This window comes from Sceloporus occidentalis, unplaced genomic scaffold (genome assembly GCF_023333645.1).
Source record: "Sceloporus occidentalis isolate IW3139 unplaced genomic scaffold, rSceOcc1.0.p SCAF_3, whole genome shotgun sequence".
Classification (NCBI taxonomy): Eukaryota; Metazoa; Chordata; class Lepidosauria; order Squamata; family Phrynosomatidae; genus Sceloporus; species Sceloporus occidentalis.
This window is the reverse complement of record NW_028316983.1, coordinates 101972676-101996570: the sequence shown is the minus strand read 5'-3', so window position 1 is coordinate 101996570 and position 23895 is coordinate 101972676. Positions and strand designations below refer to the sequence as shown.

At 38.6% G+C, this 23895-nt stretch overlaps 1 protein-coding gene across 4 annotated transcripts in view; it reads right to left on the bottom strand.

The window, feature by feature from the left end:
• The window catches only part of DPYD (dihydropyrimidine dehydrogenase), a 594441-nt gene that overhangs the window by 279415 nt on the left and 291131 nt on the right, over positions 1-23895 (bottom strand). For all 4 annotated transcript variants that reach the window (XR_016280498.1, XR_016280499.1, XM_089515658.1 and 1 more), the window contains one exon: positions 7547-7731. Coding sequence is in view for 2 of the 4 variants with exons in the window: in XM_089515658.1 (XP_089371784.1) it covers positions 7547-7731 (185 nt within the window). In the remaining 2 variants the exon portion in view is untranslated. The remainder of the gene's footprint in view (positions 1-7546; positions 7732-23895) is intronic.

The following is a 23895-nucleotide window of genomic DNA, read 5'->3' as shown; positions in this document are numbered from 1 at the left end:
TAGAATCAAATGGCTGATTCATCTGTACCCAGCAGAAGCATTTGCTATGTGTTTGCCGTGACAGACACCATCAAGTGTGCAGGGGAGATTACACAAGCATGTTCGGAAGGCAGATTATGCTGGTCTCTTGCTGGTCTTGAAAAATGTGTTAATGAAAGACTACCTGGGAAAAATTGAGCTCCCAAGAAAGATCTGGGTGTGTGAAAGAAGTATTCCACACAGAAGTGGGGTTCTCCTGAGTAGGGAGTTTATCGCACAGGTCCTCCTGGGTCCATTCTGAGAACGGAATGGAAGGAGCAGGAACAAGTGAGGAACGAGTGGGGGATGGATTTTACCTCACACACAAGTCCCTAATTCGTTCCGTTCCCCCTCTTCTGTTCTCAATCCGTTCCAGAGGGGGGAATTTTTGAGAACTTCAGAACAGTTCTCAAAAAACGTTCCCTCTGGAACGGAATGGGAACAGAAGAGAGGGGGAACGGAACGAGTGAGGGACTGGAGTGTGCGGTAAAATCCGTCCCCCGCTCATTCCGTTTCCTGCCAGGCCATTCTCAGAACGTTCCAGAAGACCTGTGCGATAAACATCTAGGTCTCTTCAGGTCTTTATGGCTTTCATGGTTGACTTGGAACATCACAGTCATCACAGTGTGTGGGGAAGTGTCCAGCATTCCATCTAATAAGGCTTCATCAATTAATTTCAGCTTCAATAAGATGACAACGTAGACAAAATCACTGGGATGTGATTAGGGAGACACTGGCCAGAATCCTGTATTTGGACATTTTTGGTTAGATGCTTTATGCATTCAATTTAAAGTTGCTGAAGTGACGTTTAAACTGCATTGCCATTGTGCCAGTTTCAGAGAATGACACTGAGCACTTCTTGCAATCCTATAGCTACTAAGCTGAGTGATGTGTTTCTATATAGAGCAGCTGGGTGAGCACATTTGAAATGTGGAGTGTCATTGACGACAGTCAATTCCACTTCTTGTCACTGGAATTAGGCTGTGCCTGAATTTTATTATGACCTGGATGAGGGCTGGCAAACTGAAGTTGAACCCAGACAGTCCAGAGGCTCTGTGGATTGGTAGTTCTCAAGTTTGGGAGCTGAGTAAACAACTTTCGCGTCTGGAGGTTGCACTTTCCTTCAACAAGAGGGTGCATAGCATGGAAATACTCCATCTGCCCAACTCTATCTCTGAATGTCATGTTTGTGAGCACCTATGGCCAGCTTCATTTGACCTGCCAGCTGTAGCCCTTCCTGGACAGAGATAACCTTACATTGAGTCAGACACTAGTATCTTTTAAATCCGATAATACAATGTTTTTACATAGGGTTGTGTGTGTGTATGTGTATATATATATATATATATATATATATATGGGTGTGTGTGTGTGTGTGTGTATAAAACATGTATACACATAAACAACAACACATTTTTCTTTGGACATGCCTCTTTTAAAACAACTTCCTGTTTTTCTCTTACTGTGACCTAATTAATTAGCCTAATATCTCCTTTTCTGTTTATTGTTATCTATTATTTATATTATCTAGTTTTTGTACCATTAACCTACATTTCTTTCCTAAACAAAAAATAACTGCCTATATGTCAAGTCCTATAATACTTATATCCCCTCTTTGCTGTTTTACATAGTCTTTAAAAGGTTTCCATGTTTTTAAGAAAACTTCTATTGGGTTACTTTTTACTAGGTTAGTCAATTTTATTAGTTCCACTAAATTCATCACTTTCTCCATCCATCCCATTCCATATTAGTCACTATCTTGTTGACTTTCCAGTGTCTTGCATAAACCAGTTTTGCAGCTGTAATCATTTGACTTACTGAATCTCTATATTATCTTTTGCTTTTGTCTTCTAAATTTATCATATTTAATAAATATAATTCAGGTCTCAGGGCTAATTTAAATCCCAGCATCTTTTGCATCCATTTGCTATTTTAAACCAATATTTCATCGGGATGCTTTTTCAGATGACAGGAAGGTTGCTGTTAGTGCCTTATGCAGCACCTAGACTGCTGACAGGAGCATCCTATAGAAAATATTTAATATTGTTTTTAAAGAAATTGCAATGGCTGCCAATACTCTTGAAGTCTAAATTCAAGATACTGATGCCCAAAAGGCCCTAGACAACTCCCATGGGACCTTGCTAACCCTTGAACAAGCACCACTCTTGATCTGAGGGGATCTGAGTTCTTGGAGTATTAGGAAAATTCCATTCACCCTCTGCTGCCATGGCTCCCCCACAGAACAGACCATTCTGTTTTGCAGATGGGACATTACAGCTACTTTTCAGTCCTGGTGGACTCCCCTCACAAGCACACACACACACACACACACACAGAGAGAGAGAGAGAGAGAGAGAGAGAGAGAGAGAGAGAGAGAGATGTCCTGGGACACATCACAGCCCACCAGCCACCCAACCTCCCCATTACATAGGTAGTAGCATCACTTCCTTACTTTTCCCACCATGGAAGAAAAAAGAGCCATTATAGTAGCCATTCTAACATCTACCTGTATTCCACCCACAAGAAGGAGGTGAGGGAGTGGTAGGCATGTAACTCTTTCACTAATTTTCTTCTCAAAGGAAGTTAACAAGTAATTTTAGCAATTTTGTTCTCTCTCCAAGAAAAACTGTTCAAACTGTGCATTTTTCAAAACCTTTTTGCAATCAAAGATTTGTTCTGCACAAAAATTGCAGGTGGTCATTTTGCATAGAAAATAATAGTTTCTGTGCAGGAAACAGTATTTTCTATGCAGAAAATAATATTATTATGGTAGGTTTAACATACAGTGTCTCCTTGGTATCTGCTGGGTATCCACTGGGGTTTGGTTCCAAGACAACCCCCCCCCCCCCCGGTGGAAGCCAAAATCTGTCGATGCTAAAGTCCAATTAAATACAATAGCACAGTAAAATTGTGTCCCCTGTGTAAAATGCCAAAATTGAGGTTTGCTTTTTGGAATATATATACTTTTAAAATATTTTAATTCATGAATAAAGAATCCATGGATACAGAGGGCTGACTGTAGAAAGTTTTTCTTCCCACCCTATTATACTGGAAATCCTAAAAGGAATATGGAAGGGGGAGGGGTTTCCCCTCTCCTTCACAATACCTGTAATGAAACATCAAACAGTAAGCCACAACTATAATACTGATGGTTCCACCAAAATATTTATTTAATTTCAGGTGAAACGCAATAGAAATATATTTTGTTCGACAAATATTCCATTTTCTATAATTTGGAATATTCTCTTGTATGCTTCATTCCATCCCATCCATCTACTGGGGATAAAAACCCTACAAATTTAAGCAAATTCTACCACATACATAACAATGTTTCTGTCTTAAACATCCATCTATCCTGCACCCAGCAGTGCTTATAGCACCTATTTCCCTCCTGTTAAAAATCAACTTTCTTCGACAGTTTCTACTGTAATGTAGTACTGTAGACAGAGGCTCTTATAAGGAATTTTTAAAAGGTATCTTACAGGCTGGTGGTAAGATACTAATACTTAATTCCACATAAGTATTTTGCCCTATAGCACATGCCACAATCCCTGTTGAAATGAACACAACTAGAGTTGGTGGGAGAAATTTAAAGATCATGATCTCCATGCTGTAAATTACCCTAAGAGTGATAACCAAGGCAGCAGCATCTTAAACATTCTAACAAAATTGCATTGCTGGCTTTTGGTATTGCAACCTCAAATTCAGCTCCTTCTTTGTGCCTTAGCTGAATACAAATGGAATTTCTCTCCACATGTCTTTTACTATGCAAGAGAAGTAAGCACTGTGGCTATCTTTTGATGTTAAACAAGTCAATATTGAAAGATAATTGTTGCATTACAATAAAACACATTATTTTCTTTAACATTGGGAAACCAACATCCCCTAATGTTCAGAACAAAATAACAATGTGGTATTTTTTTTTCTTGCTGGGGGCAAGAAAAAAATACCACATGCCCCCAAAGGAAGTGAAAATAACCATCTTTCTCAGGTACTGCTACCTGATCCTCATATTTGAGCTGATGTAGTATGGCTTGACTTATTTACTGCCTTGGCAGGCACTGGAGAGAGTTTACTTGGAAATGTAAAGCTGGACTCTAGATATTAGAAATGCTTCAGCAATAATATAGGTGGGGTGCAGACTGCCAGAAAGAGGCGGCTGGGAGCCACCTCTCTTTTCTGCATAGCCGCGCCACAGCAACCAAATTGCGTGGTGCAGCTATGCAGAAAGCAAAGGAGAGCTGAAAAGTGGCTCCTTTTAGTGCTGCCACAAACTGCCTGCGGCGGCACAAGCACATTACTGCAGCGCGCGCCCATCTGGATGGCGACCGGCAGTGATGTCATCGCTATGCGTGCCGTGTATACAGCACCGCGCAGCGATTATGTCCTGGTGACATCCTAGGGTTGCGTGGCATCTGGAAACGGTGCCCCAAGGCAACCCTAGCACGTTGCCAGGACGTGCTAAAGGGCCCATCTCTCCACAGCCAAAGTCTCCCAAACTATTCAGTGTTCAGAGGCTTTTTTTGGACTACAACATCCAGAAGCCCCACCAGGCATGGATACTGTTCCAATTAAAAGAACAACAACATTTCCAAGCTCTGCTTCTATTGTTCATGACCTACTTCAGTGTGTCACCTTGGTAAAAAGATACCAATGGGCCCCCTTTTATCCCCATTATTTATGCAAATAGCGAACTACACACCATCATGTTCCATGGCTTAGTCCACAAGTTATCTGTGATCCTTAGCATACATTACGCTCTAGTTTCTTCTGCTTCCAGTGCAACCTAAGGATTTCCCCATTTTACTCTACTTGACAAAATCATCCTCTTTCTTCTCTTTGTATTTTAGAAACATATGGAAAAGAAAAGAAAGAATATTGTGGCACCTCAAAGACAACTCAGGTTGCTTCCCTTGGTTTTGCTCAGCAGACTATCGTCTCCTGAGAAATGGTAAAAATTAGATTAATTTTCTACCCTTTCCTGAATGTGATTCTCCTCCTGTCATTACAACATGAAAATGTAAAAAATAATATAATTCCAGAATATATGTCCCATTATTACTTCTTCATTGATACACAGAAGTTTTCATTCTGCATCAAAGCGTTCTTGAAATGAACTTAGTACAGTGCCTTGCAGAAGTGCTATATACTTGTCTATAAGTCCAAAAATTTATGCCCAAAAATTGACCCCTAAATCCCATGTTGACTTATTTATGGGTCAGCATGGTAATGTGATAGCAGCTCTTTCAGATTTCCCCATGTGGTGGGGAGAGCAGTTTTTTTTCTCTCTCTCGAGCCAAGCAGAAAGAGTCCTGGGTAATCACCAAACAAACAGAGTCCCTCTCCTGCCCCTGCCGTCGCTGTTGGGGAGTGAAGGCTGAAACACTGAAGCAAAAAGACTCAATTAGAGCACACATACACACACCGAAGGAACTTCCAAGTTTTACCCTCGACTTATCCACGGGTCATGGCAAACCTGCCCTTTGGCTAATATATGAGGTCGATTTATAGTCGAGTATGTACAGTATTCATCTGCTCTTTACAAACTGGAAATTGATTTAATTGGCATAGCTGCCACGTGATCTAAACAAGATACTAAACATTGTGAAGGGTGTAAGATATAGTGTCACAAAACAAAACTTCTATTCTGAAACAGAATTTCCTTTATAATTGCCTTGTATTTTCTTCCATCCATCTTACCCTCAGTCCCTGTCAAGGAAAAGCAGTCCCACAATATGATGTTGCCACCAACATGCTTCACCATGGAAATGGTGTTCATGGGCATTCAGTGTGCTTGGCCTTGTACCACATATAATATCTTGTGGAAGAGCCAAGAACTTCAGTTTTGATTCCTTCAGATCACCAAAACAACTACTTGGTTGCTGTGTCTCGAACATGCCTTCCACGGATTTCAAACAGCTTTTCTTGGCTACAATGAGAAAATTTGATTATATTCTTTACCTTTTTACTAAGCAGTGTTGAAGAAGAAAAACATGTGTGCCATGTTTTGTTTTGTTTTTTACTAAAAAGAAAGATGCAACCCATACATACCTCAAATCAAGAAAAAAAATTGTGCTGCAGCTTCAACCACTTAGGGTACGATGAGGAAGGTGGGAGGGGACCTGGGAAAGTTACTTTAAAAACTAGAACAGCTATAAAGCAGCAATCCATTAGTATCATATTTTCCCATTTGGATTGCTCCCTCCCACTGATTCCTGGTGCTAACAGAATGGAATTGGGGGGATACAGGAGAAGGAAACCATGTCAAATGAAAGAGTCTACAGCAGGCACTCCAAACTTTTTTCAAGGCAACACTCACATCATGAGATCCCCACCTGCTTGGAAACCTAGGTAGAAAGACCAGGCCCTGACATCTGGATATCCTAATTACAATCCTCATTGTGGTAAAATAATATCCCATAAATCACACAACGGAAATGTATGTTTTTTTAAAAAAATTATAATGGGGATTAAATGTTGTTTTTAATTTGTAACAGTTAATGGGATTTTCAGTACCACTTTTCAGAACTGCACCTAGTGGGGGAAGTGAGTGCACACATTTCTCTTCCAATCTTTAAGACAGTGTTCACAATATCCTAATATTCTTTCCTGTTTTGTTCTTTTGCCACTCAGATATTTGAGAAAATATTACAGTTTCTTTCTTTCTTTCTTCCTTCCTTTTCTTCTTTTTGTATCAGTGGCCTACATCTGTCTTATGACTTGTTCATCACCACAGGAAGTACTATTCAAAGCAGCAGAACATACATAGAGCAAGTCATACAGTGTCTCAGCACAAGTCAAGCAATTGTTCCTTCACCTACATGAACATGTGCCTTACACTATTTTTATTTGTATAAAAAAGTGTCCATCAGGAAGAACCCTCTTGTGTTACTCCTGGGGTCTCTTGTTTGACTTCTTCCTTTGTCAACAGATAGTTAGTTTCTTTGCTCAGGTGCTCTTGTTTTGTATTTATATTTTGGAAATGCTGGCATGGTCATACCCCCTACATAACAATTTCTGCCTCAGGTGACAAGTGCTACAAGTATTCTTCAAAAGAAAAGAACAAATATTACATGCTGTTCAATGCTGTGTGCTGTTTTTAATATTTATAAAGTGTTTTCTTCAAATTACCTACGCAAGTTTTATTATGCAGTGTATTATGCATTAAGTTGTGTCCCCTTTGGGTAGAAATAGGAATTTATAAGTAAAAGTAATTTTTATTGGTGGACAAAATAAAAATGACATTCAAATCACCAGCACCACCAAATACACACAGGAACCTTATCCGCTTTTAACTTAACAATACCTTTATTCTTGAGTAGGTTTTAATTATCATTCCCTTCCCATTAAAAATATAAAAGCTCTGCTGTCAGACCTGCAACTTATTTATCTCTGTGAACTTTGGCTCCCCTGAACTGTTGTTGTTGTTATTATTATTACAGACTACTCAGTTTGGGAGTGGAGGAGAGTGTGCTCTTGGCAGGTGAAGTCAAGATCAAGCCAGAAGAGTTTCCTTTCAAAAACTCACCTGTATATATTTGTGCATGTACCAAGAAGCATGCTTTCCATCATTGACTGATTCTACTGTTGTGTTGGCCAGTCCACTGACATCACCTCCTGCGAAAATCCATGGCTCACTTGTTTGCATGGTCTCTTGATCAACTTCAGGAAGACCCCATTTGTTAAACTTGAGAGGAGACAGAGCTTCTTTTACTGCATTGAAAGAAAAGAGGTGTGGGGGAGGGAAATTAAAATAAAGTAGAAGACCGAGTAGTAGTTGATAATTAAAACAGCTCTTTAAGCATCAGGCACTTGCAGACAGAGCTGCAAATTCCAGGATTTGAGGTTGGGGCGTAACATAGAGACAACAAAGTATTTTAATAGGATGGTGTATTTTTGTTAATATGGATTTTTTTCTTTTTTAAAAATATGATGGTGCATTTATGTATTTAAAAATCCAGCCTTTTGTGCTATATATTCTTTTAATTGTATTCTGTTTGAATTTCATACTGTATGCCATCTTGGGTCCCATGTAAACAAACAGGGAGACAATTACCACTCAGGCTGCAGAAGCCTGTACAGTGAGCAAAGTTATATCCAGGCAGCATAAAACCACTGGACTGATCTCAACTGATTTAAATCTTAGGAATGAACCTGCCTCCCTCCAGTTCTAGAAATCAAGGCCTTCTGTTTAGTGATAGTACTAAAGGAAATTTATAAAGACAAATATAAGCATTTTCTTCACAGGTGAAATCTGTTTGATCCTTCCTTATGATGGCTTCATTGAAAGCTGTACCCTTCTCTTCCCTCAACTCTTAGCTGCTGATCTCTACAACAATGTCAGGCTTTTCGCAAACCTTCCCTTCCTCTCTGCTGCTTTGATCACAGAGATAGCAGCATACAAGGACTTGGAAGACTGGGAAATTGGCTCTGGTAGAGGAGCTAAATTTGTAATATAGATATTACATGGTGTGGCAAACTACTCTTCCCAGACTCTCAGTACAAGGTCTATTCCATTTCAGTATTGCAACTGCTAGGGAAAACTAGTCAGAAAGCAATCCTGTATAGCATTCTCACTGTCAAGAAAAGGAAGGTGAATTAAGATTCGGGTCTCATGGGAGCTGGGAGAAGCAGTTTGGACCCTGGTGTGTTGCTAAAAGTGTCACTAGGAATATAACACTGAATATCAGAATTACGCTCAGGGAGGCAGGAGATAGTGCTTCAGTCCAGGCTCCAGCTTCCAGATTATGCGGTCAACCTTAAGGACAAATGACTCAGAGACAGAACTTGGAAGTAATTCATCACAGCCACTTGCAGGATTCCTTTTTCAAAAGGGAGATATACCTAACTTATGGTAATTAGAATGAGCAATGTCTTCATTCTTTTTGCAGTATAACTGGAACCTTTAAGTTGCTTTTATAGTTAGGAAGACCTGGCCTCATTAAACAATGGAAGAGGAATATCAGTGTCCAATGCTGGTTTGTGCTAAGCCTCACGTTGCTGTCTCATAGTCAGTTGTGGATATGACAGTGAAATGGATGTGGTGGTGGTGGGGAGTCTATCCCCCCCAAAGCCAGAACTTTGTAGGATTCCACTGCTATTTTTTTTAAGCAATGGAAAATATCTTTTCTATTTCCCTTCACGAACCAAGAAAGTAGATAATTAACTCTATTTTTTCTGTAAGGTTGCAGAAAATAAGTGATATATTTTTTAAAAATAACTTTCTAAGCACAAGGTAGGGAAGACACTCTTTTGTCTCAATGCAAACACCTGCATTGCTTTGAGCCTTACACACATATGAGTAATATTGTAAATGCAATATGAGATTTATTCATTTCAAAGGCTTAAGTTATACAAAACAGCACATTTGTTCCTTGTAACCTTTAGGTTAGATCTCACTTCTCTCCCAGGCTTTGAGATGTTCCATTACAATTCTTGTAGGGAAGAATGAATACCATTTCCCCCCTCAAAATACTTGGTGTCTTTTTACAACAACCATAGCATGAAGTGAATTGTCACAACAATCATTCTCTTCAACACATCATGTAGACTATGATTTCATTCTCACAAACAACAGAAGAGGTGCTAAACCTATATTCAGAGTGTTGCGGTTCAAACTGCAAGTAAAGGGAAAACATGATGGAATGCTGTTTTGTACAAGCCTCCCCCCATAAATAAAAATCTGATTTGAGAAAAATGTACAAAAATGTGTACATTCAGAACAGTGTGTACAAAAATCTACATGAATTTGGGGGAAGCTTGTAATGGGACAAAATCTTGGAAGACAAGAACGTGATGACTTTTTAACAAATGAAAACTGGCAGTTTCACATCATCAGGCTAAGCCTTGTAGAGCAGAAAGTGAAATACATCAGACAGAGAAGTTGGCCTCAAATCCTCAGTTCTTCATAAATTTCCACTCTGTTGGTTAGGTATTAAATTCTCAATGCAACTTATCTCAGAGGGTAGTAGTAGTGATAAAGAGGTGGGGTGTGGGGGGAAAAACACATCTCTCCCTCACTTCCTTAGGGCAAGATTGGCTTATTTGCAATGAGCAAATAAGCACTAAAGAATTAGAAGCAGTAAACAACAAGACTGTAATATAAAGAAATGAGCAATAGAGTTGCAGATTATTAATTTGGCTCCATATGAAAATAATAAGCTTAATGTTAAAATAAAAATGTTTCTTTTGTTATTGTTATAAATTCAGAATAGCATGTTTCATTGCAAAATCCTAGGCCCCTGGTATGGTTTCATTATGAGGGTTTCGTTATAATGAAAGTAAGGGGAAACGTTTTAATATGCCTAGATACCCTATATCAAAATGATGTCTATAGGCAATAGTGTATCATGGCACCCAGGTTTAATCTCTCTCTCTCTCTCTCTCTCTCTCTCTCTCTCTCTCTCCTACTTTTTTTTTTAGTAGAATTGCTTGTGGATGTACCACACACAGATGCAGACTGCTAAGGTCAATTAAACTGATGTAGCTGTGCTGTCATATATGTAAAAGAGAAATCTGCTAGCATATTTCTCAGTTGTCACAGAACAGTGTCAAAGATGTGTTCTGGTGGGTTGAGTTTTTTATATATATAAGACCACAAGCAGCTGTGTTTTCCTTTGGGAAACCCTCTGTAGAGGCAAAACTATAATTATAGGAAGGAACTGGATTTTCATAATTTTCCAATTTCCATTTCCACATCAATGGGTTAAATAATGAGATGGGGGAGATAATAGTGTTTTTGTGCATGTGTGTTTTTAGTATTAAGGGCTTATTTGTGGCTGCAAAAGGTCAGAAAAGTGAAGTCAGACAGTGTCAAATAACAATTTCTTTTAAAATGAGCATTTGAGAGAGATTTGAAACAGGAAGTCTATTCTAGAAATAATACTATGAAGTTATCTACAGCCAAGAGTTTTCTTCATGCATTTCTTGTAGCTGATTCTGCAGTGGAAGACAAAAGGATCTTTAAGATGTTCTAAGCATCTAGCCTCCTCAGTTTGGAGAAGTTATACTGAAAGTGGATCAATTAAACTTAAGGTTCTTCAAAGAAAATATTTGGGAAGGGATTGAATAGAGTTTTACTATGTGTATGTATAATTTCTTTGGATCATGGCTACTGGCATGATTGAAAACCCTGAGCAAGGAACTGATGCTGAGGAGTGACAGTAGGTGGGAAAAGAACAGATTTGATTTAGATACTCACACAGGCATAATCTCAAAATACATTAGGAAGAATTAATAATTAGAGTCTGTATCTCATTTTTGATACAGTCAACAAAGTATTATTTGAATAAATTAATATGAACACCACATAGAACTGTGAATACTGATAGTGCCAAGAACAAAATATTTTGAAATCCTGGATACTAAGATAAGGCACTGATGGCTCAGACAAAAATATTAGCAAAAAAACCTCCTGCTTTGCATGTTTCAGCAGCTAATGTTAAACATGGAAATACTGTGTCACTTTCAGGGACAGAAGTGATTAGTCTCTTTTAATTTTCACTGCCTGCAAAAATCTAGACTCAAATAAAACAAACAAAGCATGTATTTGAGTAAGTCCAGTGAAGGTGCAAAGTGCCATGACTAGATTTATATTGTACTGAGTAGAGGTACTTATAGAATCTACTTGTATCTGTGTCCAAAACTGCTGAATTAGGATCTTTCCACACTCACAAAATAAAGCAGCTTCAAACCAACTTGAAGCCTACTTGTTCAGATGATGTATGGTGCCAAACCAGATGGAAACTGACATGAAGCTGTGCTCCAAGGCAAAAAAACTGGAGGAAAAACAAGCTCTGATACTCCAATTTAATGGGGAAAATGTGCATCATTGCACCAGCACATAAACAGCAAGGCACAAGTGTGGTATGTGGTAAAGGCCAGGTGGCATATGAAAGGGCTCTGGGGCATGCACCCTGGGAACCAGTGAGACACCAGTGTTGGTGTCATTGCTCACCATACTTTTTTTTTCCAGTTTAGCATATAGGTGTACATGTGGCCAGCTGCACCATCTACCCATTGCACCATTGAGTTGTCACACACCTCATGACACAAAAGTATGACAAACACAGCAGTTGGTCAATAATGCAATGGATGCAATAGTGCCATTAGAGAAGGAATTGCAGGATAAGCTGAATGCACCCATAGTAGAGGAGGAGTTGAAAGGAGCAATAAGGAAAGCTAAAAGTGGTACAGTGCCTGGACCAGATGGGCTATCTGGAGGTTTATATAAGAAATTTGAGGAAGAATTAAAAGATTGTATGTTAACAGTATTTAATAATATAGATAAGGAAGGTAAACCAGACTCTTGGAGAGGAGCGCATATAGCGGTGATACATAAGGAGGGGAAGGATGAAAAGGAGCCGAAGAATTATAGGCCGATTTCTTTGATCAATAATGATTATAAAATATTAACATCTATTCTAGCAAATAGACTTAAAATAATATTGAAGGATAAAATACACTCAGATCAAAATGGGTTTTTACCCGAAAGGCAAATGAAGGAAAATCAAAGAACGGTAATAGATGTATTAGAGTATTATGCGGAAAAAGCATATGATAATATAAATTGGCAGTTTATGCATGAATTATTGAATAGGCTGGAGATAGGAGAAACCTTCTCAAAATGGATTATAGAATTGTATAAAGAACAGAAAGCCTTGGTAATAGTGAATGGAGAAAAGTCACAAGAATTTGATGTAGAAAAAGGAACAAGGCAGGGGTGCCCACTATCCCCATTATTGTTCATATTAATATTGGAGGTTCTGTTACAAGATATAAGACAAAATGAGAAGATAGTAGGTGTAAAGTTAAAGGATCATTGCTATAAAGTAAAAGCATACGCAGATGACATAGTTGTCTTTCTAGAGGATCCTATAAACAGTATAAGGGAGTTAATGGTGGTACTTCAGGAATTTGGAGAAGCGGCTGGATTTAAAATTAATGTAGATAAAACAACTATGCTGACTAAAAATATGTCAAAGGAAGAAGAGTTAGAACTGGTAGAGCTTACAAAATTTAAAATCCAAAACAAAGTAAATTATCTGGGAATTTGGATATCTAAAAGAACCGGAGACTTATTTGCTAATAATTATGAGAAAAAATGGAAGGAGATTAAAGAGGATTTGGGGAGATGGTCCAGACTAAATTTATCATTGTTTGGTAAAATGGCTGCAATTAAGACCAATGTGTTACCAAAATTTCTGTTCATTTTTCAAAACCTCCCAATAATTAATAGTGATAAGTGTTTCCAGGAATGGAGAAAAGAAATGGCAAAGTTCATTTGGGCTGGAAGAAAGGCAAGGATAAAGTGGAATAATATAATAGATGATAAGAAAAGAGGAGGCTTGGGAACACCGGATCTACAGAAGTATTATTATGCATGTGGGATGGTATGGGTAGAGGACTGGATTAATCTAAAAAATGAGAGACTGTTGAATTTAGAAGGGCATAACATCAAATATGGGTGGCATGGATATTTAATATATAATAAATGGAAAGAAGATATGGAATTTAAAAATCATGTAATAAGAAAAGGACTGTTGAGAATTTGGGAACATGGAAAGAAAAATTTTTATAACAAAATACCAAAGTGGACGTCACCACAGGAGGCACACTTTGGTAAATTTAACAGGGCACAAGAATACTGGATTACATATGAAACAATATTGGAAGAGGGAGAGGGAGTAACTTGGAAAATGAAATCTAGAGAGAAGTTGGAGAAGGGGGGGATAAAATTAGAATGGTTTTCGTATAAGCAACTAGAGGAAAGGTTTAAGAAAGATTGGAAAGAAGAAGGTATAGAAAGAAGGAAAAATGAGTGGGACGTTATAATTGGTGAAAAACAGAAAAAGAAAAAAAATATCAAAATACTATAAAGAATTGCTAAAAAGGGATCTGGAACAAGAAGGTATAAAAGATAATATGATTAAATGGAGTCAAATGATTAGACATAGTATAAGCCTGGAGGAATGGGAGAAATCGTGGTTAAAGACTAACAAATTTACTTTAGCACAAAACTTAAAGGAGAACTATTACAAAATGTTTTATTTATGGTACTTGACTCCGGCTAAACTGTCAAAAATGTATAAAGAAGTAAACAATACTTGTTGGAAATGTGGGAAGGCGGTAGGGAAAAAAAGGAAACTGGGAGGTGATGCCCTAAACGTAGAAGCAAATGGAAAAACACAGAGTTTAGGGAAAATGAAGCTAAAAAACTGTACTTTTATTGGAACAATATGTTGAATACTAAAATAAGGGTTAAAAACTGCTGTGAGGCTTGATCTGGCTCGTAAGCCACACTTAGTAAGTTAATAAGCAGAGCAGAGGCGGTAGGGACCTTTTACCATATGTGGTGGACGTGTAGGAAGGCGAAACAATTTTGGGATAGCATACACTCTGTCATAACAGAAATTATAGGAAGGGAGTTTCCAAAGAATCCAGAATTGTACCTACTGAACATGACATGTAAAATAGTTAAAGAAATTGAGAAAAAGTATTGGAAAATTATGTTATACATGATTACTACAGCGAGAGTGCTATATGCCCAAAAGTGGAAAGTGGATCAGATACCCTCTCTGGAGGAATGGTTTAAAAGAATACTGGACATGAGAGAATCAGATAAATTATCTAGAAAGTTGAAAGAAGATAGAGAGAAAGAAGTTGAAGAGGAAGATGAAGAAGAAGATTGGAACTTAACTGTACAATATTGGAAGAGTATAGAAGTAGAGTGAATGAATAAGAAAATACACAGGTGTAGAGATAGTAGTATATAAGAGAGAGTAAAGTATACATATTAGGATTGGGGGGAGGGGGAGGGGGAAAGGAGAGGGATATGATGTGGTAAGAGATAAAATTGCATGTAATATGGAATGTCTTTTTTATATATATATTTTCTCTCCTTTGATTGTAAAAAACTCATAATCAAAATAAAAAAGAATTCATAGTGGGGAAAAAATAATGCAATGGATGCAATTAACACATACACAAACTAGACAATCCAACAAGGGGATGTGGTGAAGGGGGAAAGGGGCATTTATGGGAGGGGGAGGGAATGCACAGATTGCTAATCTGTCACTACGGACACCAATGCACTGTACCAGCAGAGTATTGCTCATGCGACTGTGTGACTGGTCACATGGGGCATCCAATGGGATGACAACTGGGTGGGAAGAGAGAGGTTTGTTTGTTTCAGGTGGTATGCCAGTATGTTCATGCAATGGTGCACATGCATGGGGGGAGGCGGAAAAAAACCCAAGAGGTGTGGACTTTCCATGGGTGTTCAGCCCACCTTCAAAGCAGGCCGTGTGGACGCTGAAGCTTCCACCTGCTTTCAAAAAAACTGAGATCAGTCTGGTTTTCTCTGTCTTTCTGCTCAGTCCATTAGTTTACTATTTCTAAGGATAAGAACCCAATAATATCCTTTTCTAGATTTCTGAATGTGGACTTCATAGCAATGGGATGATTAAACAAGAAAAGTTAGTCAGTTTACTAACCACAATCTGTTTTCCACTTTTCTTCAAATGCACTAACAATGATATACGTAGCTTATTTCACCCTATATGAGAGAAGCACAGTGACATACCCTCCTAAAACAACAAACACTAGATTTCACATATACAATTTGCACAGTTGCCTATAGCTAGCATATATGAATTTATGCCAGTTCGACTGGTTTCAAATTAATGTTCTGACACAAAAGCTTAATAGATAATTTAGGGCCAGTTGCTATCTTTTCTTGTCAGGATTATTATAAACAATAAATAAATAAAAATTGTTTGTGATACTTTGAATTTCTTGGAACAGTTCACATCTTAAGGCTAGTCAGGAAAGTTCAGTTTTCTGACATGCCATCTTCAGAAAGAGCATTTTCGGTCAAAAGGTGTCTACTAGTTGAGATAGTAAAAGGGGTAGATGGTTGTGTTTTGAAAAGAACATCAACATCAACAAAAGAACTGGCCATTATTTCAGGTCATAAATGTGGAGAGTGATATTATTTTGTGTAATGATGGGAGGAAAACAGGTTGAAGAAGGGACTTTTAATTGGTGTATCTTTATTTAAAAGTAGCTTTTAAATAAATTAAATAAATAGGTTATTTGTGTTTCAGTGTGACACAGGCAGGGCTAAGACAATTCAAAAGGACAAAACAAAGAAAATGGAGACTACATTAGCATTGATTACAGCATTTAACTTGAATGTGATAATTGCCTGAATTGAACCCAACGAAGCTCACAAATATACACAAATGTCTTCTTCAAAGCATGGTTCCTCTTGACACTCTTTTGAGGAGAAGCATCAAAGAGCCACTAACACCACCATTTTCCCACCCAGGAAACAGCATCACAGTGCAGAGAATCAAAGGGCTCAGTGCTCCTTTTAGGTTCTCCTGTGACTGACTAAGCTGTTGCCCTTCACCACTCTACACAGACAAAGAGATGGTTCATTTTCTGACAAGAGTTAAAATATGGTACCTACCCATGGATACGCTGACCCAGGTTTTGTGGATCAATTTTTTGACTAAATTTTCTAGACTTATACATGAGTGCATATAGAAAGTGAAAACTGGGGTATAAGGCAGGATATAAATCATATTTATTTATATGACAGCATGATTCTTTGACTTTATAATGAATTAGCTGCACTCATGTATCTTCTTTTACAAATGATAGGGTATATATACCTACAGTGAACTACCCTAAATCCAGAATCTAGTGAAACCATATAAATCTTTTTACTTAGTCTCACATGTACTATGTCATATAGTATCTGTGTACATTTTCAGCTGTGTACATTTACAGCGCTATAAAAATAAACTATAATAATAATAATAATCTCCCTCTTTGTCCATTCCAATGGCAACTTAGATAATAATAGGATGTGAACAGCTGCCAGCACTGAACATAGACAACAGTAATGCAATAAGAGCAGATCACTCAGAATGGATGAAAGGGCACAAATGTTACCAAATAACTCAAGAAGAAACAAATGAAAAACTATACAAGTTCACACATGACATTAGCGCTCAAACTGTCTATTTCTGTCAGCTATACACAAATGAGGATGCAACAACCATATAGATCAGTTTGGGGAAAATCCCTCTCCTTCCAGCAATATTAAGATATATTGGAAAGCCAGAAAATATTTTAATTAACAAAACAAATCAAATGGAAAAAGATTCCTCAAATAAAGCTTTAAAAGTGACACAGTGTGTGCTTGACTGCCATGACTAATTATGTATCCATGTAATGTGTGTTCAATTTAGGCTTATTTAAATAGGAGAAATGCTCATTAGCTGCAGTATATCTGTGAAGCCTCAGTAAACAGTTTAATGGTATTTTCTGTTTAACCAATTTCATAAGTTCCTGTAATTTTGGCGTTCGTAGCTCATTAATGTTATTTTTGATATGCATCTAACAAGCTTGTTTCACTGAAAGCTGGCAGTATAGCCTTGAATACAGTTTGGGAAATATAGTGATTTCTGCTTGAACACTTGTACAGGTTAAATAATAAGTAACTTGATAGAATGATCCAGTTTGCTAGGAGATGGAAATCGACAAAAGATTGCCAGAAATAAAAGAACAAAAGAAATAAATAGACACAAATATGTAGTTGGAGTCTAAATTGACTGCTTTGCTTTATTAGAGGATTAGATCAGATCAAAACATAAAGTGGACCCTTAGTATTCACTGGAGTTTAGCTCCAGGACTCCCCATGGATACCAAAATATGGGAGGTTGGATACACATTATATAAAATGGCATAGTAAAAAGGTGTCCATTATATAAAATGTCAAAATCAAGGTTTTCTTTTGGGATTTTTAAAAAATATTATCAAGCTGTGGATGGTTTATCCACTGATGACAAATTCATGGATATGGAGGGCACTTTTGGAAATGTTATGTATACGCATGCATATATGTATATTTATAATATACATTCATTATCCTTACATAAATGTACAGTCTGCCCTTGGCTTACGCGAGGGATCCGTTCCGGACCCCCCGCGTAAGCCAAATACCGTGCATGCTCCAGCCCCATTCAAGTGAATGGGGCTTGTGCGTGCGGCAGCGCGGTGGCGCACACCACCCCTTGCACCCATGTGCTCCCACGCAGCTTTCACCCCATGCTGAAATCTGCATATAACGCGGGCACACTGTATATGTATAATATGACGCATATGTATGATTATTTTCATATTTCATAAGCAGAGAAAGAGATCAACATTGTATTAAATCAGTTATTTCAACAGTAGTAGCAGGAAATATATCTCAGTTCAAAATCTGTTCTACTTTAGCACCATCTCTATGCATGTCTCATGCAGGTGCATTACATTCCTGGTGATGTTTACAAGTCCATGCTGAGGCCTGATACTCTCCCAATCCCCAACTCTCTTTCTAAGACCTTCTATGAAAAGCTGTGGAAGCCTCCCATTATCTCTTGTGAGAAGATATGGGGAACTTAGCAGAATTTTTCAATATCCATTCAATAGACTTGATCAACTCAGTATTTGAGGTCTTAGGTGTCCATCATTAATAGAGGAACTGCATCTTCATGGAGTAAAAAAAGGCAGTGCAGATTTTCATTGCATTTACTTGTTGTTGTTTATTTTATGTGTAGCTATTTGAATTAGACAACAAAGAAATAAAAATAGTGAAAGAATTCTCATACCTGGGATCAAACATTGACAGAAATGGAGACTGCAGCCAGGAAATCAGAAGAATATTAAGAATGAGAAGGACAGCTATGAAAGAACTAGAGAAGATCCTAAAATGCAAGGATATACCGCTGAGCAGAAAAGTAAAAGTCATTGTATTCTCTATTGCCATGAATGGATCTGAGAGCTGGACAGTTAAGGAGGAGGCTAGGAGGAAAATCAGCTCATTTGAAATGTGGTGCTGGAGAACAGTGCTAAGGATTCCACGGACATCCAAAAAGACAAACAAATGGGTCCTGGAGCAGATCAAGCCAGAAATCTTCCTAGAAGCCAAGATGACAAAAGTGAGGTTGTCGTAATTTGGACACCTCATGGGAAGGCATGAATCATTGGAAAAAACAGTAATGCTAGGAATGGCAGAGGGAAGTAGAAAGAGAGGAAGGCTGCATGCAAGATGGATGGACTCTATTAAAAAGATCACAAGTATCAGTTTGCAGGAGTTGAGCAGAGAAGTGGAGGACAGAAGGTCTTGGAAATGTTGCAGGACCACCATGGGTTGAGATCGACTCAAGGGCAGTTAACAACAAACAACAAAAATATATCTAGACATCATGTCTACTATTTCAGTTAGAGAGAGTCTCTGACCTCAGGATTGCCATTTGAATCCAATTTAGCAATTCAGAAAACATGTTGAATGGGTTTTGACTAATTTGGAGGCTTCTAAATTCAACTGAGTTTTGACTCCTGATCTGGAAATCCTCATTTTCATGTCACTATTAACTTTTATTAAGTTATAACACGTTATTTAGTTTGCCAGAATGGAATGGGAGTTACAGGCCCCTTATGGGAGGAATATGCCTGTAAATGTTTGGAGAAATAGGTTTTGTTCCACATACCTTTCTCTTTTTTAAAATGAGAACTAATGATATAGCGGCTGAATTAAAGTTGCATGAATAAGCAGCCTGTTTCCTAGAATCTGGGAAGAAACCTTCAGGATTCCAGTGTTCTCAGTGACTGATGAGATTTCTAGCCTGCCAAAGCTGCCAAGTTTTCTCATGATTCTAGGACATGGATCTCTCTCCTACTTCTCTCTTAACAATGCCTAGACACTGCTGTTCTGAAAACTCACCATGATGACCCTTGTGCCTTGTTGAAGATGAAGGACACACAAAACCTTCTTCCACATAGGGCCTGAACTGACATGCCAGAATAAAGCTGCTTCAGGTCACTTTGGAGGTATGCTGTTTAAATGATGCATGAGTCCTAAGAGGCCAGAAGCTGCGCCAAAGCCATGGTCCAGTCCTAAGGACTAGAGCACAGCTTTGGCTCAGCTTCTGGCCTCTTAAGATGCATGTGACATTTAAACAGCATACCTCCAAAGTGACCTGAAGCAGTTTTATTTTGGCCTCTGTTCGGGCCCTTATGCTGCATTTACATTGCAGAATTAATGCAGTTTGACACCACTTTAACTGCCATGGTGCAATGCTAGGGAATTCTGGGATCCTTTGTTTTGTGAGATATCTCTGTCAGAGAGCTGTGTGACCACAGCAAACTACAAATCCCAGGATTCCCTAGGATGGAGCCATGACAAAGCAGTGTCAAACTGCATTAACTCTGCAATGTGACAGCAAGTTTATACTGAGTAATTTTACTAGCATTATCAAATTACTTAAAAGATCTGATTCTTCACCAGACAAAAAAAATCTTACCATCAAATCTGCTTCAATTTTTATGATATGTGATGCCTGAGTGGCAGCTCTAGACAGTTATTGCTCTTCACTGCTTCATAGCCTTTCAATATGTATTGATGCTGTTGTTGTGTCCCTTCAAATCATTTCAGACTTGGTAGGACACTAAGGTGATCCTATCATGGGTTTTCTTGCCAAGATTTGTTCAAAGGAGGTTTGGCATTGCCTTCCTCTGAGGCTGTGTGATTTCCCTAGTCACCAAGTGGGATTTCCAGGTGCAGAATTGAACCAATATCCAATACTCAAACCAACACACTATGCTTGCTCTCTAAACCTGTCGAAAAGTTATTTTTCTTTACTTCTTCAAAGAAAGATATAGTCTTGTTGCTGTGGTGGATGTTGCTGCTGCAACTGCAACTGCTGCGGCTGTTGTTATTATTAAGGTCCACTCACCAGCCAGTGATGGCTGTGATATTTATTCCTGTTGCTTACTTAGGAATATTATATTCACCCAAGTTATATATTTCTGTATCCTAAGTGGAAGTTTTGGTAATCTCTTCCCCTTCCCCCATTACATATAGTTCTTCATTGGACCTAACCGGGGGGGGGGGGGGGGGAATCAAATACAGCATCCTGAGCTCAAGTCTGGTGCCAAACTGCAGATTTATCAATGGTCTCTTAGTAAGAGAATATGTGGTATCAACCTCTAGTGAAACCTGGCAAATAACGATAAGCAGAAATTCTGAGTGTAGCTATTCACAAGGGAAGAAAACTATTCTTGTGCAGCTATGGGGGAAAGGAAAAAAAATAATTACAGAGTGATCATGTTGTGCTTCACTGCAACTGTCTATGGCAAAACTCCGCAATGTGACGCTAGGCTTAAAATAGCCCCTTAAAGCAGCTCCTCTTTGTTTTAGTCCCTTTTAAATTAATTCTAATAAAAATGTGCACCTTCTATAATTTCTAATGAGTGGTATCTTAAATATCCTATATACCAAATGGTATTGTTTATCATCATACCCTTTTACCTCTTGTCATTTCAGTCATTTCAAAGGAAAGAAAGTGCATGTATTCTGCAACATGCTGATAACCTTGATAGCATAACCATGCATGTGTTAGTTGTAGTGGCATTGAAGGTTTTTTCTTTTGTTTTGTTTTGAAGAAAATGAAAATAAAGCAACAACATTAGAGGCGGAGTACATCGGGGCAAGTTTGACCTCCAGGTGTAATCTGGCTTGGAGAGGTTGCCAGGTCAAACTTCAGAAACTCAGCCCCAGTAGGGTGTGTGTTGGAGGGAGAGAAATCCCTGGAGGCATGTATGCCTTGGAATCAAAGCTCCAGTCAGTGCTTAGACATAAGAGAAATAGTCCTAGGTATTTGGTTCTCTCTCACCCAGTCTGAAGGGAAGAGGAGTGCATGAAGCAAGCCACACTCAGGTACATCAGGATTCAGCCAACACTTACACATGCCAGTTGGGTGTGTGTCACTTCTCTTTTCCCTTCTCTGTGCAGGGAAGAAGGAGACGGAACAAAATTGGCCATTGCTATCTGGAATTTGCTGACATCAGCTGAGACTAGACCTTGGGATTCAACTGCTTTCTGCACAAACTGGAGGTGAGCTCCTTTTCCAGCCAAACTAGTTTCCAAGGTGAAGCAGTGGCTGGACACTGTGCCCTAGCTAACACACTCTGAAAACACCCAGCCTTCAGAAGGCTGCAGGCAGGGAATCCCCACAGTCTCCCATGGCTTGCTACAACTTCTTCCTCTGCCAAATATGTGATTCATGATTTTTGGTAAATTCCTCCAAAACCAACTGAAATAGAATTTTGACCCGTTTGTATTGGACACATTCAGTGATAACAATTATTCCACCTGTGGAGAAGGCCACATTGCACCTGTGTTGCCTATATGTGTGGCAGCAATAATTCATCACTAACATGTTTGAATGCAGAGAGATTCAAGCTCATACTTTTAAGAGTTAAGCCTTTGGTTTGGATGAACTGATGAGTTTTGGTTTTTCTCACATTTAGATTTTTCCCACATTCACATTTATTTTATTCTCAAGTTGTTTCTATTCTGAATAGGACAAATTTGGAAATTTTGGAAAATTCTTATGTAATTATTATATAATTCAAACATCTCACCCACAATCTGGACTACAGGATAACTGTAAACAGAACTGATAAGACTGTTTCCTGTACAGAAGAAATTATTTTGGGACTGGCTTCTTAATAGCTGGCAAAACCAAGATAAAAGGAATGAGCACTCCTTGCTAAAACACGGAACCATAAGTTTACATGAAGAAATGTGGGCAAATTCTCTCCCACTGCAGATTCTATTCCCTTAAGGGCAGGTAGCAACTAAGGAGAGAGGAACACATAGAGCTACTGCTTGGTCTACAGAGCAAAACTAGGAATTGTGCAATCTACAAGCTGTATTCAGCTCACAAAGGCATTTTATGCAGCTCAATATTGCAAACAAAATGGCTCAGAAATCACAACTCCAAAAGCCTGTTGGGGGTATGATTCTTCCATTCAAAGCTATTCCTTACCATACAAATCTTTTCAGGCTCAAGCTATCTATCTATCTATCTATCTATCTATCTATCTATCTATCTATCTATCTATCTCCCCCCCCCTTCCACAGTCACACAGACACTGGAAAAACTCTTGTAGAAAAGGTGTGTGTGTGTGTGTGTGGGGGGGGTTTCAACCCACCTTGGAGCTGCCCACACAGAAAATTGCATAGAATCACTTCTCTGAAAAAGGGTTCTCAAATAGACTAACAGTATCACTGCTGTGTTTCAGTCCATTCAAACTTTGGAATGTAGCCAAAGCTCAGTAGTGAAGCACATCTTCAAGCTTGGGAGTATCTCTTCAGGAAAGGCTTCAGACTGATCTGCTGACTGCCTGTGTAAACAGTATTGAACTAAACGGACAGACCAATGGACTCACTCTGTAGCTTCTAGTGTTAGATAAATGGAGATTTTTGCTAAGACAATGAATAACAGCTGTCTGAGAGGCAGAACATTTGTATTTAAAGTGTTATTGTTGTTGGCTCTGCATTTTTAAAAATATTTTTAATTCATTTTTTTAAAATAATAAAAAAAATAAAAGTTTTATTTTTATACCGCCCTTCTTGCAATCAGGGCGGTGTACAACACCATAAAAAACATAATACAAAGCACACACCATATAAACATTTACAATTAAAATCACATTAAAAACCAATTCTGGCCAGCTTGCCACTGCTGTCAGAGGGGGGAAGACTAACTGGAGCCTGTGTCCGGGAATGCTATTTTGAACAAGAAGGTCTTTAATTCCTTCTTGAACTGGGCCAGGGAGGTGGCCGAACGGAGCTCTCCGGGCAGCGAATTCCAGAGGGTCGGGGCAAGGTGGTGAAGGTCCTCCTAGATGTGGAGGCCAGTCTTGCCCCTGGGACCCTCAATAGCTGCTGCCCGGATGTTCGGAGTGTGCGGGGCAGATTATATGGGGAGAGGCAGTCCTCTAGGTATCCTGGGCCCAAGCCATTTAGGGCTT